This window comes from Hyperolius riggenbachi, chromosome 12 (assembly GCF_040937935.1).
Source record: "Hyperolius riggenbachi isolate aHypRig1 chromosome 12, aHypRig1.pri, whole genome shotgun sequence".
NCBI classification, from domain to species: Eukaryota; Metazoa; Chordata; class Amphibia; order Anura; family Hyperoliidae; genus Hyperolius; species Hyperolius riggenbachi.
The window spans coordinates 115622507-115636674 of record NC_090657.1 but is presented as its reverse complement, the minus strand read 5'-3'; the positions used below and the strand labels follow the sequence as shown (position 1 = coordinate 115636674).

The 14168-nt window shown below is 44.0% G+C and overlaps 1 protein-coding gene across 1 annotated transcript; it reads left to right on the top strand.

Annotated features, from left to right (window-relative positions):
• Positions 1 to 10830: 10830 nt before the first annotated feature.
• LOC137540799 (uncharacterized) lies at positions 10831 to 13065 on the top strand. Its single transcript, XM_068261956.1, has 2 exons — positions 10831 to 11284; positions 11639 to 13065. The coding sequence occupies exons 1-2, from the start codon at positions 10831 to 10833 to the stop codon at positions 12343 to 12345; spliced, it is 1161 nt and encodes a 386-aa protein (XP_068118057.1). The 3' UTR covers positions 12346 to 13065.
• Positions 13066 to 14168: the final 1103 nt, after the last annotated feature.

Below are 14168 nucleotides of genomic sequence, written 5' to 3'. Positions count from 1 at the left end.
AGAGCGCAGCTACCGGCGGATGTGACGTCATACTGTCGGCGGAAACAGCCGTGTACGGCTGCGTAACATAACTTTCTGAGTTGTAATTTCCTTTTTATTTTTTGCATGTATTTCGGATTAAGCGCGAGGTGAAGGCGAGTCACAGACGTTGCAACCTTGGCTAGCACAGCACGTTCAGGCTGGAAGTTATTGCAATAGTAAATCTCTGTGTGAATGGGAGGCATTTAAAGCAATCATTTTAGCATACTGATATTGACATTTGCTACTGTATTGCAGCGTTGGACGTTAGATCAGATATTTGCTGAAATATGAACTAGCTAGTGCGTCAGGCTAACTAGTGGCGACACCGAGGAAGAGAGCTACAAAGGGCTCTATTCACAAAACCATATGCGGTAACGCTTTTTTTGGGTGAAAAATTACCTCCAGTGATAATTCAGTGAAAATAATGAGTATTCACTAAAAATGTACGGAGTGTGATAAATGTTTGATAAAAGTGCAGTAAAACAGGTGATAAAACAGTCAGTAATATGTATGGGAAAAAAAAACATTTTTGACCACTGTAGGGCAGCCCATATGCTTGCCACCCAGTACACAGAGAGGACCCAGGAAAGCCTGTCACATTTAAAGTGGGACCTCAACTCTTGCACAGGATAGAAGGAAAATATATAGAAATGCACCCTGTATGTCTATAGAGAGTTTAGCCTGTCTAATTCCCCCTCATCTGTGACTAATCACAACTGTAATTTGAGCTCTCAGCTGTGTCAGCTGGCTGCCTCAGCAGAGCAGCTAATGTGTAAACACAGAATGTTAACCCTATGTCTGCTTCCATGAAAGCAGGAAGTACATACACTGGAGATTTATTGCAAGATTTGTATCAGCTGTAAAAAGAAATGTTTTTCTTTAGAGGTTATTATGCTGTTGCTGATCTTTTAGAGCAGAGAGGAATTTCCTCCTCGGTATCTATAAAATCATCTAAAAGACTGTACGAGGTCTGAAAGAACGCCTTGAGATTAGACACACTCGTCTTTTCTGCCTGCTATGTAAAATTGACATAAACTCAAGCAAACAAAGCTCAAAAGGCTCCATTCTGAAGGCCAAAAGCAGAGAAGTGATAATTATCACCTACCATTTGTAGGTGATAAAAACATCCTTAATTAACACCAACTTTTCAATTGAGAATCTCAAATTGGAGATAAATTTTGAGGTAATTACCACACTTTTACCTCATTTTTACCACATGAGGTAATTTAGTGAGAAAAAAATTTGTGAATTTGAAAATCGAGATATTTTGGTCGGTGTTTATCACTACCTAATTTAACTCATGCGGTAACTCATTGAGAATAGAGCCCAAAGACTGCAAAATTGTATCACCATAAATAACGCATATGTCTACTATTTATTGCATACCGTGATACCTCCCAAGTTTTTGAGATAAGAAAGAGTGACAATTAAGCTGCTCCCGTGCCACACCCAAGGCCAGTTCTACACAGGCATATACAGGATCTTCTCAAAAAATTAGCATATTGTGTTAAAGTTCATTATTTTCTGTAATGTACTGATAAACATTAGACTTTCATATATTTTCGATTCAAATACACACAACTGAAGTAGTTCAAGCCTTTTATTGTTTTAACCAGCTGAGCGGTCTGGACGAGCTCAGCTCGTCCAACACCGCCAGCGGCTGCCGCTCAGGCCCTGCTGGGCCGATTTTAATGAAATAAAAAGCAGCACACGCAGCCGGCACTTTGCCAGCCGCGTGTGCTGCCTGATCGCCGCCGCTCTGCGGCGATTCGCCGCGAGCAGCGGCGAAAGAGGGTCCCCCCAGCCGCCTGAGCCCAGCGTAGCCGGAACAAAAAGTTCCGGCCAGCGCTAAGGGCTGGATCGGAGGCGGCTGACGTCAGGACGTCGGCTGACGTCGATGACGTCACTCCGCTCGTCGCTATGGCGACGATATAAGCAAAACAAGGAAGGCCGCTCATTGCGGCCTTCCTTGTTTATTCTGGGCGCCGGAGGCGATCGGAAGATCGCCTCCGGAGCGCCCTCTAGTGGGCTTTCATGCAGCCAACTTTCAGTTGGCTGCATGAAATAGTTTTTTTTTTATTTAAAAAAAACCCTCCCGCAGCCACCCTGGCGATTTAATCAGAACGCCAGGGTGGTTAATATTGATGATTTTGGCATACAGCTCATGAAAACCCAAAATTCCTATCTCAAAAAATTAGCATATATTTTATCCGACCAATAAAAGAAAGTGTTTTTAAAGCAAAAAAAAGTCAACCTTCAAATAATTATGTTCAGTTATGCACTCAATACTTGGTCGGGAATCCTTTTGCAGAAATGACTGCTTCAGTGCGGCGTGGCATGGAGGCAATCAGCCTGTGGCACTGCTCAGGTGATATGGAGGCCCAGGATGCTTCAATAGCGGCCTTAAGCTCATCCAGAGTGTTGGGTCTTGCGTCTCTCAACTTTCTCTTCACAATATCCCACAGATTCTCTATGGGGTTCAGGTCAGGAGAGTTGGCAGGCCAATTGAGCACAGTAATACCATGGTCAGTAAACCATTTACCAGTGGTTTTGGCACTGTGAGCAGGTGCCAGGTCGTGCTGAAAAATGAAATCTTCATCTCCATAAAGCTTTTTAGCAGATGGAAGCATGAACCCACTTTTGAACCAGAAACAGCGGCAGAAGCGCCTGACCTGGGCTACAGAGAAGGAGCACTGGACTATTGCTCAGTGGTCCAAAGTACTTTTTTCGGATGAAAGCAACTTTTACATGTCATTTGGAAATCAAGGTGCCAGAGTCTGGAGGAAGACTGGGGAGAGGGATATGCCAAAATGCCTGAAGTCCAGTGTCAAGTACCCACAGTCAGCGATGGTCTGGAGTGCCATGTCAGCTGCTGGTGTTGGTCCACTGTGTTTTATCAAGGGCAGGGTCAATGCAGCTAGCTATCAGGAGATTTTGGAGCACTTCATGCTTCCATCTGCTGAAAAGCTTTATGGAGATGAAGATTTCATTTTTCAGCATGGCCTGGAATCTGCTCACAGTGCCAAAACCACTGGTAAATGGTTTACTGACCATGGTATTACTGTGCTCAATTGTCCTGCCAACTCTCCTGACCTGAACCCCATAGAGAATCTGTGGGATATTGTGAAGAGAAAGTTGAGAGACACAAGACCCAACACTCTGGATGAGCTTAAGGCCGCTATTGAAGCATCCAGGGCCTCCATAACACCTGAGCAGTGCCACAGGCTGATTGCCTCCATGCCACGCCGCATTGAAGCAGTCATTTCTGCAAAAGGATTCCCGACCAAGTATTGAGTGCATAACTGAACATAATTATTTGAAGGTTGACTTTTTTTTGTTTTAAAAACACTTTCTTTTATTGGTCGGATGAAATATGCTAATTTTTTGAGATAGGAAATTTGGGTTTTCATGAGCTGTATGCCAAAATCATCAATATTAAAACAATAAAAGGCTTGAACTACTTCAGTTGTGTGTATTTGAATCTAAAATATATGAAAGTCTAATGTTTATCAGTACATTACAGAAAATAATGAACTTTAACACAATATGCTAATTTTTTGAGAAGATCCTGTATAAGGGAACAGCCAGAAATGTGAAGGGGGCATCATGTGTACACATCATGTTCAAGCACATATTTTTCCCCGTGCTTGGTGTCGAGAAATATACCCTGTATGTATTCGGGCTAGGTGCACACATAGCAGAAACGCTGGCGTTGCAAAAAAGTTGCATTTTTGCCGCTAATGAAAGTCTATGGGCCGCAGGAAAAAACGCATATGTATTTTTGATGCGTGCGTTTTCAAAAACACTTGTTTTGTTGCATAATCTTCAAAAACGCATGTAATGAAAGTTAATGAAACGCAATGGTATGCGTTTTTCTATGCCTTTTTGGTTAAAAAAAATGTTTTATAATGTATTTCCACTTCCTGTTGTCTTTCTAGTGATTTGCATAAAACGCATGAAAAACATGCGAACCGCAAGTGCATTAAAATGCACACAAAACGCTTGAAAAATGCATCTGTGTTTTAAAAAAAAAAAACGCTAACGCAGCAAAAATGCACAACATAAAAAAAAAATAAAAAAAAAAAGAATAAAAAAACCTGACAAAACACAGCCTTTCATGTTATGTTATGTGTGCACCCAGCCGTGTACACACATGCGGCTATAGTCGTTTGAAACGATCGTTCCCCAATCATTTCAAACGACGATAGTTTAAAAAACAACCTCCAACGATCATTAAGCCAAACGATGGACGAGCTAGATCGTGAAAAACGAAAGATCTGCCTTGGCGGATTTTTTTAAATGACGATCGTTTGCAAAACGATTACATCGTTAGAAAACCTTCGTTCGTAGTAGGCTTGACATGCGCATTTCGTTATATCTCCATAGAAGTTTTCATTTTAATGCGCAAGCACAACACGTGGTTTTTGTTATTTAACGTTCGTTCTATGAATGTGTCCTGTGACACGTTAATTGCTCCATGATTATACCATAATTGTAATTTGAATGGACACTAAAACACTTGCAATATACACAGAAACTGCGCTGATATATTAAAAACGGGTGACTATTCACTGCTGGTGCGCTGCTCCTTTAAATCAAATCACAATATACAAACGATTAGCTGCGCACATTAAATTCTGCAAAACAAGTGTCCTTCATCTGCATACGATACAACCCTATAGACATTCAGCGCTCTTCCTAAGTTCCAGGTTTGCCAAACAATGTCCACTTCAGCGAGATACCACCACCACACCCCAAGCAGTGGGCACTCACCATTAACAATTGACCCTCTGCTAGATGGGTCCTCAGCGCTTATGGGGTCATCAGGCCGCCCTCTGCCACTCATGTAATTCCTTGTTCGGATTGGATTGTATGCAGATGAAGGACACTTGTTTTGCAGAATTTAATGTGCGCAGCTAATCGTTTGTATACTAAAACACTTTCACTATCAAACGATCAGATCGTTACACACTTTTAAAAGCTACTTTTGCTTAAAGCCAGTGGTTACCAATTAAAAAATAAAAAAGTCAGATACTCACCTAAGGAGAGGGAAGGCTCGGTCCTAATGAGCCTTCCCTCACCTCTCCCGGTGCCCTCGGTGCTGCGCTGGCTCCCCCGTTCTCGTCCGCCGCCGCAGGGACTTCGGAGGTCTTTGGGAGCACTCGGGCTTCCAAAGACGGGCCGCTCCATACTACGCACGCGCAAGTGCGTCATAGAGGGCGTTCGCACATGAGTAGTATGGAGCGGCCCGTCTTTGGGAGCCTGAGTGCTCCCGAAGGCTTCCGAAAGCTCCCTTCGGCTGCGGAAGCGGCAGTATTTGACCGAACTGGTCGAGTACTGCTACGGCGTATCCTGCGCGGGACCGGGCACCAGGAGAGGAGAGGGGAGGCTCATTAGGGCCGAGCCTTTCCTCTCCTTAGGTGAGTATCTGACTTTTTATTTTGTATTTGGTAAACATTCACTTTAAGTCATCCTTTCATCAATTAAAAGATCGTTTGTTGTTCACAACGAATGATCGTTGTTGTATGTGTGTACGTAGCTTAAGAGAGTTTAGCCTCAGCCTGTCTAAAGTTGTAATTTGACCTCTCCCGTGTCACCTGTCTGCAAGTGCCATGACAGATAAGCTCATTTGAAAGCACAGGATGTTAACAATATGTTCCATGAAAGCAGGAAGTAGAAACACTGCAGATTATTGCAAGATTTGTATCAGCTGTAACAAAGAAATTTTTTTCTTAAAGGTTATTATGCTGTTGCGTATTTTTTAGAGCAGAGTAGAAGATCTGAGTTCAGGACAGCCAAGTTCAGGTAAGGGCAGACAGCAGGTCCACTTTCATTTCAGCAGCAGTCTGGAAAATTGCGGAACAAACAGACTACTGGACTGGCCTGTCTATCAGGCAGCAGACAGAGCGTTGGCAGTGTAGCAGATTAGAGGGCAGTGGCAGCGGTGGTGACCGTGGGGTGTGAATGAACACCAAGTACAGCCGCAGATTGCTCTGCTCTCTCTCCGTCTGTGTGGGACAAGAGTAGGTGACGTTGGTGCGCCGCACGTCTCAGCGGTTCTGGAGCGTTTTTAAAAAAGCTTGCAGGCTGAAAACTGTTCGGGTAATGTATTTCAATGGGCTGGTGCACACCAGAGCGGTTCGTTTTTTGCACAAACGCAGTCTCGGGGGCTGTAGCATTTTTTAGATTTCTGAGGCGTTTCTTCCTCAATGCTAAAGTATAGGAAAGTGGAAAACCGCTCTGAAAACGCAAGATCAGAGCGATTTTCCAGGCGTTTTTGTTACAGTAGCTGTTCAGCTATGTCTATTGTTAGGGCCAGTGTGCCATCATTTCTGCCTGCCCGTCAATTCGGCCTACATGCATAAGCAAAAGGGTTAAGGGTTAGGGAGAGAAACAGTAAAATAATTTAATGTAGGCTATTTCATTGGAGCACCAGCACTGTATGGTTTTTAAGCTCACATGAAAGTTCTGCTTCCTTGGCTACTGCGCATTAGCGTCCAGCGCGTGCGCAGTAAGTTCTGAGGACTTGGAAGCTAGATGACTGCATAAAAGTCAGCTACTTTAAAATTGAACTCTTGCATAGGACAGAAGAAAAACAGAGAGAATGCACCCTGTATATATCTAGAGAGTTTAGCTTGTCTAATTCCCACTCATCTGTGACTAATCACAACTGTAATTTTATCTCTCAGCTGTGCCAAATGGCTGACTCGACAGAGCAGCTAATTTGTAAAGACAGAATGTTAACTTAACCCTATCTTTGCTTCTATAAAAGCAGGAAGTAGACACACTGCATATTTATTGTAGGATTTCTATCAGCTGTAACAAAGAAATATTTTTCATTAAAGGTTATTATGCTGTTGCTTATCTTTTAGAGTAGAGAGGAAGTTATGACTTTAGGTCCACTTTAAACTAGCTGCTTGCAACTGAAGGATTTGCTTATTGCTGTAGCGAGGATTTGTAAGTGGTCCCAGGGTTACTTCTAGTGAATGAGGCTACTTACACACCAAGACGTTGCATTTTAGGGGAAGTTATGGTCGCATAACGTGCCCCTAACGCAACGCCTGGTGCTCTTAGATGTGGACGTCAGAGTGAGCCGCGTTGTGCAGCTCACTCTGGCGTCCGTGATGCCGCGGTGCCTTCTCTTGGACACATGCGGCATCACGTGGTCCCGCCAGCCAATCGCCGCACAGAGCGGCGCTCCAGGAAGTAAACACTGCACGTCACACCGTGCAGTGAATATTAATTAGCCATGTGGCTGGCCGAGGAGGAGGAGGGAAGACCTCCTCCTCCAACACTACAGAGCATGTGCGCACAGTCTAACGCAGCTTAGCCGCGCATAACGCCGTAGCATGCAGCACATTCAACGTACGTGCTGCGTTACAATGTAACGCAACGTGGGCACTGTGAACAGCCCATTGATTTTTTATTACTGTGCGGTGGGCTGCGTTACAGGCTGCACTAACGTGCGCCTGTAACGTCTCACTGTGAAAGCAGCCTGAAGGTTTTCAGAAAGTGCCGTAGCTACTGAATGACAAATTATAATGCAGAAAGGAAGCAAGGCCGACAGCTTCATTGATTGAGAAGCGCTAATTAAAGCAAGTGGGACAGCCATAATATCCCAGAAAAAAACACATATATAAGTAGATAACTACTTGTTCTACTTACATTATATTTGTATTGTACTGTCCACGTTTTGATTTTAGTGAATGTTATATAATAAATAAAGAGAATTCTGTTCCTAGCATTTTCCATCAGGTTTCCCTCTGAGTGAAGCCAATCCTGATGTGATTTCCTCCCTCATGCTGGGAATACACGGCTCGTTTCTGCTGTGCGTTTCTCCTCTCAATCGTTTTGCTGCTCGATTCTGCAGTCGATTCTCTTATTTTCCGCTCATTTTTCTTATCTTTTTCCATTCACTTCTATCAGAAATCGAGCGGCAAAAGAATCCAAGGGGAGATCGGATATGTCGGAAATTATCTATCGAACCATCTAATTACCTAAAAAACGAACCATGTATTCCCAGCATTACAGTTTTTCTCCTAGAAACTGCACTGTCATAGCTTGCTTTGTAAACACGTGAGCACAGTATAGATCAGATTTCAGCAGTTCACTAAACTGCCCTCAGCCAATTTGTAAGGAGCAGGAATGTGGGAGGGTTGGTGACAGGTTTCCTTCTTGTTTCCAATGGCAAAAATAGAGCAAAGCTAACTGAGATTTATTACAGCAGAAACATTTCTGAATATATTGGAGTGCTTGCAGTGCAGGGTAAGGTTGCAGGCTGCATATTAAACACAGAGCAGTGAGTACATGTAATTTGTTTTTGTGGCTGACAATTCCCCTTTAAGGGCTCTGTTCCTATGTTCTCTGGTCCAGACTGAGCTTTGCTGCCTCCAGTCTCTGTACCATATGCGTCCGCCTCCCTTCCTGCCACCGCTTCCTAGACAACCATTGAATTTGTTAAGCAGACCTCTCAGGGACCCTTCAGGTCCCTAAAGAACGTAAATGGTAAACATTTCATACACAGCGCAACTTGGAACCTAGCAGCCAGCTACCCTTACATTGGACCTGAACTCTTGCATAGGGCAGAAGGAAAACAGAGAGAATGCACCCTGTATGTATTTAGAGAGTTTAGCCTATCTAATTCCCCCTCATCGGTGACTAATCACAACTGTAATTTGAACTCTCAGCTGGGTCAGATGGCTGGCTCAGCAGTATTTTAAGTAATTTTCCCGGATCGTCACTCGGACAGCACCCCTGTATGAGACTTGTCTCCCTCCCCACCGTGGACAGGAACTGCAAAAGAACAAATTTGCATAAGCAACAGGCAGCCTGCTATATAAGCCACTTACTTTGCTGCTATACCTCAGTATAGTTTCCTGTCCCGGACGGAACGGAGGGAGAGGTCTCCAGGGTGCCATCCATGTCAGTCGGCAGGGGCAGCGTGTAGCAGGACTCCCATTAGAGCTGAGCAGTGATCAGTGGGGAGTCCTGCAGCGAATGGGAGGCTTCTCCAAGGAAGGCAGCGGTGTTATGCACGCAGGCGCGCGCATGAAGAGGTCACTTCCGCTTTACCCGGAAGTAGTCACGCGCTGGCGTCCCGCGTGATCTGAGGTCTGCAGAGCGGCAGGGGCCGCGGCGGAGAAAGGTGAATCAGCGCAACAGCTGATTGTAATTACATCAGGACGCCGGGCCAATCAGGCGGCAGGGCCGCGGCGGTGAGAGGGAATCAGCCTAGGCTGATTACTTAAGGTATGTGAGCTGATTTGCATAATTTATGCGGCAGGGGCGGCATTAAGTGTTATCAGCTGGGTCTGTTAGAGGTATTTATTTGGAGGTGAGTCCATGACTCAGATGTTACTGGAAGTCATGGAGGACGCTTCAGGTTCAGCTCCTTTGCAGTCTGCTAAGTCTGGACAAGACCCCTCTCTGGCAAGTAGATGTGGTATCTGAAATACTCCTGCTTGTTATTATTATTTACTATGGAACCTCTAGTAATATTTGTTCCTTGTTTGTGTTTTTTTGTAGCCTAAAAAACATGACAAGTCGGACAAATCTGATAAGAGATCTGAGATGTCTTCAGCAATTAAAGAGAGTAAAGACTCTGCCATTGCTTCACAGCCTATAGTTCCTTCTGATGTTCCAGGAACTAGTGGAAATATGGATTCAGTGCCTACAGTTGTTGTTCCGGCATCCCCTGTTCTGAATTTGCCTCAGCCGGGTTCCTCCGGATCTAAGCGTAGAAGAGAGAGTGAAATAGAAGGTTCTGAATTATCTGAGGGAGAGATTTCTGAGTTAGATCAGCCATCAGATATGGAAGAGGAGGTCTCTAATATTGACAAATCAAAATTTGCTTTCTCAACTGATTTAATGAAAGATTTATTGGGGGCTATGTATGATACAATGGGTATCAAGACAGAGAAAAAGTCTTTGACACCTTTGGATGAGATGTACAAAACTTTGGCGGATCCCCAGCCTCAGTTTATCCCAGTTCATTCCACCCTAAAGGGTATGATTAAGAAGGAATGGGATAACCCTGAGAAGCGAGCCTTTTGGCCTAGATCCTTATCCAATCGTTATCCTTTCTCTCCGGAGGACCAGGGATTTTGGGGCCCTCCGCCTAGGTTGGACCCATCTTTTTCAAGGGTGTCAAAGAAAACGGATTTATTATTTGAAGACTTTGGTAGTCTGAAAGACCCAATTGACAAAAAGATGGACAACCTTCTGCGTAGAGCATGGGAATCCTCTTCCTTGACTTTTAAACCCGCAGTAGCCTCCACTGCAGTGAGCAGATCATTAAGATCATGGCTAATAGAAATGCAAGATAAAATTGCTTCTGGGGTTCCTCGAGACGAAATTCTTAATGACTTTCCTAAGGTTCTAAATGCCTCCAATTATATGGTGGATGCATCGGATGACACTGTTAAGCTTACGGCCAGAACAACTGCCTTGGTTAACTCAGCTAGAAGAGGCATATGGGTTAAAACTTGGAGTGGTGATAATGCCTCAAAATCGAAATTGTGCGGAATACCATGTGAAGGTGGGCTTCTGTTTGGATCCAAGTTGGATGATACACTAGATAGAACTTCAGATAGAAAGAAAAATTTTCCAGAGAAGAAAAGACCATTCCAGTATAAGCGGCCATTTCGTCCCCCTAACAGGTCAGAGCAGGACTCCAAGTCCTCCAAGGGTAAGCGTTGGGCTCCATACAGACCACAGAAATCAAAACCCAACTTTAATCCGGCCAAGAGGCAGGATAAGCAATGACGCCAGAATCCCAGTGGGGGGGAGGGTTGCAAATTTTTTAGAGGAATGGCAGCCTCGGTTTACAAGTCAGTGGCTGCTAAAGATTGTATCAGAGGGATACCGGATCGAATTCAATCAGCATCCCCCTCTGAGGTTTTGCATTACTCCCCAACCACAAGACCAAACAAGGTGTCAGGCATTACAGAACGAGGTCCTATCCCTACTAGACAAGGGGGTAATAAGATATGTCCCAAGTTGTCAGAGAGGAAAAGGGTTCTATTCTACAGTATTTCTGGTAAAAAAGCCGCAGGGATCTTACCGGTTCATTCTGAACCTGAAGAGCTTAAATCTAAATGTAAAATACAGAAAGTTCAGGATGGACAATATAAAATCTGTGATTCATCTCTTGCAGAAAAACGATTTTCTTGCCTCCCTAGATCTCAAGGATGCATACCTTCACCTACCCATCCATCCGTCATCTCAACAGTATCTAAGATTTGCAGTCCACATGGAGGAAGAGGTAAGACATTTTCAGTTTATTGCTCTTCCTTTTGGACTCTCATCTGCCCCTTGGCTGTTTACCAAGGTCATGTCTGAAGTTTTAGCTGACCTTAGATTAAAGGGAGTCAATATCCTCGGATATTTAGATGATTTTCTGATTTGGGGACCTTCAGCAGAAGGGGTAAGATTGCAGACAGAATCTACGTTAGATTATCTTCAGCAGTTGGGTTGGCTCATTAATTGGGAGAAGTCTTCCTTAGTTCCATCCCAGGTCATAGAATTTCTAGGTTTTAACATTGATACTAGGAAAGAGAAGATCTTCATGCCTGATAGAAAAATTACTGCAATTCTAAACGCTATTTTTTCCTTTCAGAATGCAAAGACAATATCACTGAGAAGAGCAATGGCAATACTCGGGCTTCTAACAGCCTCATTTCCCGCAGTACAGTGGGGACAATTCCACGCAAGGGTTCTGCAGTTATGGATACTCAGATCATGGAACAGGAGCCTTACGGTATTGGACAAGAGGATCCCTATCCCTCACAACATAAAAGTATCCCTGCTTTGGTGGCAGCATCGAGTTCATCTTTCGACAGGCCGGTTATGGAAGTACCCAGATCAAAGCATAATCACAACAGATGCCAGTTTATGGGGTTGGGGAGCACATTTGGATGCTCTTCCGGCTCAGGGACAATGGTCTGTACAGATGAGCTCAAGGTCATCGAACAGCAGAGAGCTAGAAGCAGTATGGAGGGCACTGTTACACTTCAGGGATCAGATCAAAGGAACGCATGTGATGATAAAATCCGACAACAGAGCGGTAGTAGCCTTTTTAAACAGACAGGGAGGCACGAAGAGTCAGATGTTATGGAAGCAAACATCAAAAATTATGTTTTGGTCAGAGAACAATGTCAGATCGTTACAGGCACGTCATCTAAAGGGGACATCAAACCAGGTGGCGGATTATCTAAGCAGGGAGAAGTTAGACCAGAACGAATGGTCACTCAACCCAAGGGCTTTTCAGATGATAAGTTCTCAATGGGGATGTCCAGAACTGGATCTATTCGCCAGGAAAAATAACTCAAAATGTCAAAGATTTTGTGCCCTGTATCAGGAGGATTCTCCTTGGGCAGTGGATGCGTTCTCGATAAGTTGGGGCAACATGATGATGTATGCCTTTCCGCCAATTCCATTACTTTCAAGAGTATTGAAGAAGATCATTCAGGACAAAGCAAGGGTCATATTGATTGCCCCATTGTGGCCCAAACGTCCTTGGTTCACATTACTTCAATCTCTAGCGATATCAGAGCCAATAGTCCTACCGCTGATGCAGGACTTGTTATCGCAGGGCCCAGTGTTGCATCCAGATCTGAGTCTACTTCACCTATCAGCCTGGAACCTGAGTGGGTAATACTGAAATCCAAGGGGTTCTCAGATGGTCTTGCAGAGACATTGCTCAATAGTAGAAAGAAGGTAACTAGAGTAATTTACCAGAAGGCATGGAGAGTCTTTAATGACTGGTGCACTAACAGATCTTTCAACAATAAATCACTTAGATCAGTTTTGGAATTCTTACAGTGTGGCTATAAGAAGGGCCTCAGTATTAGTACTCTGAAGGTTCAGGTTTCAGCATTAAGTGTGTTTCTGGAAAGAAAATTAGCACAGGAAGACTATATTATCCGTTTTTTTCAGGCGTTAAAGAGACTAAAGCCATCTGTAAGATCAAGAATACCTGCTTGGGATCTTAATGTGGTATTACAGGGATTATGTGAGTCTCCATTTGAACCTTTATCTCAGGTATCGGACAAATTCCTGACATTAAAAACCATATTTCTTATAGCTATTACTACAGCAAGAAGGATAGGAGAGTTACAAGCGCTATCCATAAAACAGCCGTACTGTGTTATTTCAGAGGATAGAGTAACATTACGTCCAGACGCAGCATTTCTACCGAAAGTTGTTTCTTCTTTCCACAGGAACCAAGAAATATATATCCCATCATTTTGTGAAAATCCAACAAATGATAAAGAGAAGAGACTACATCTACTGGATGTAAGAAGGAGTCTATTACAGTATTTGGAAAGGTCTAATTCTTGGAGAAAGTCAGACGCAATGTTTGTCCTATTTGCTGGGAAGACAAAAGGAAATAGAGCTTCCAAGACAACCTTAGCGCGCTGGATCAAACAGGCAATTGTAGCAGCATACCAGGTGCAGGGGAAGACATTAACATCCTCGGTCAGAGCTCATTCTACGAGAGGCATTTCTACTTCATGGGCAGAGAGGGCAGGGGCCTCCATTGAGCAGATATGCAGAGCTGCAACATGGTCGAGTCATAACACCTTTGTAAAACATTATCGACTCAATGTATCTGCAAGCACAGATTTATCCTTTGGAAGGAAGGTTCTGCAAGCAGTGGTCCCGCCCTAAACCTGATCTCTAGTATATCGTCTCATCCAGGGGTGCTGTCCGAGTGACGATCCGGGAAAGACAACTTTACTTACGGTAACGTCTTTTCCGGTAGTCAGGAGGACAGCACCCCTACAACCCGCCCTTTTTGGGTGGAGCGTCAGAGGTTTGTATAAGCATTTTAGTGTCCGTATTATCTTTTATATTAACTGAGGTATAGCAGCAAAGTAAGTGGCTTATATAGCAGGCTGCCTGTTGCTTATGCACATTTGTTCTTTTGCAGTTCCTGTCCACGGTGGGGAGGGAGACAAGTCTCATCCAGGGGTGCTGTCCTCCTGACTACCGGAAAAGACGTTACCGTAAGTAAAGTTGTCTTTTTCCCAGTAACCCTCCAGGACAGGTATACTACGAGATCTGACCCCTCCCAGGAAACAGGAAACATCCAATAGATCTCTCTATAAGTATCAACCCACCGCAGGTGTCCGGCAGTATGGGTG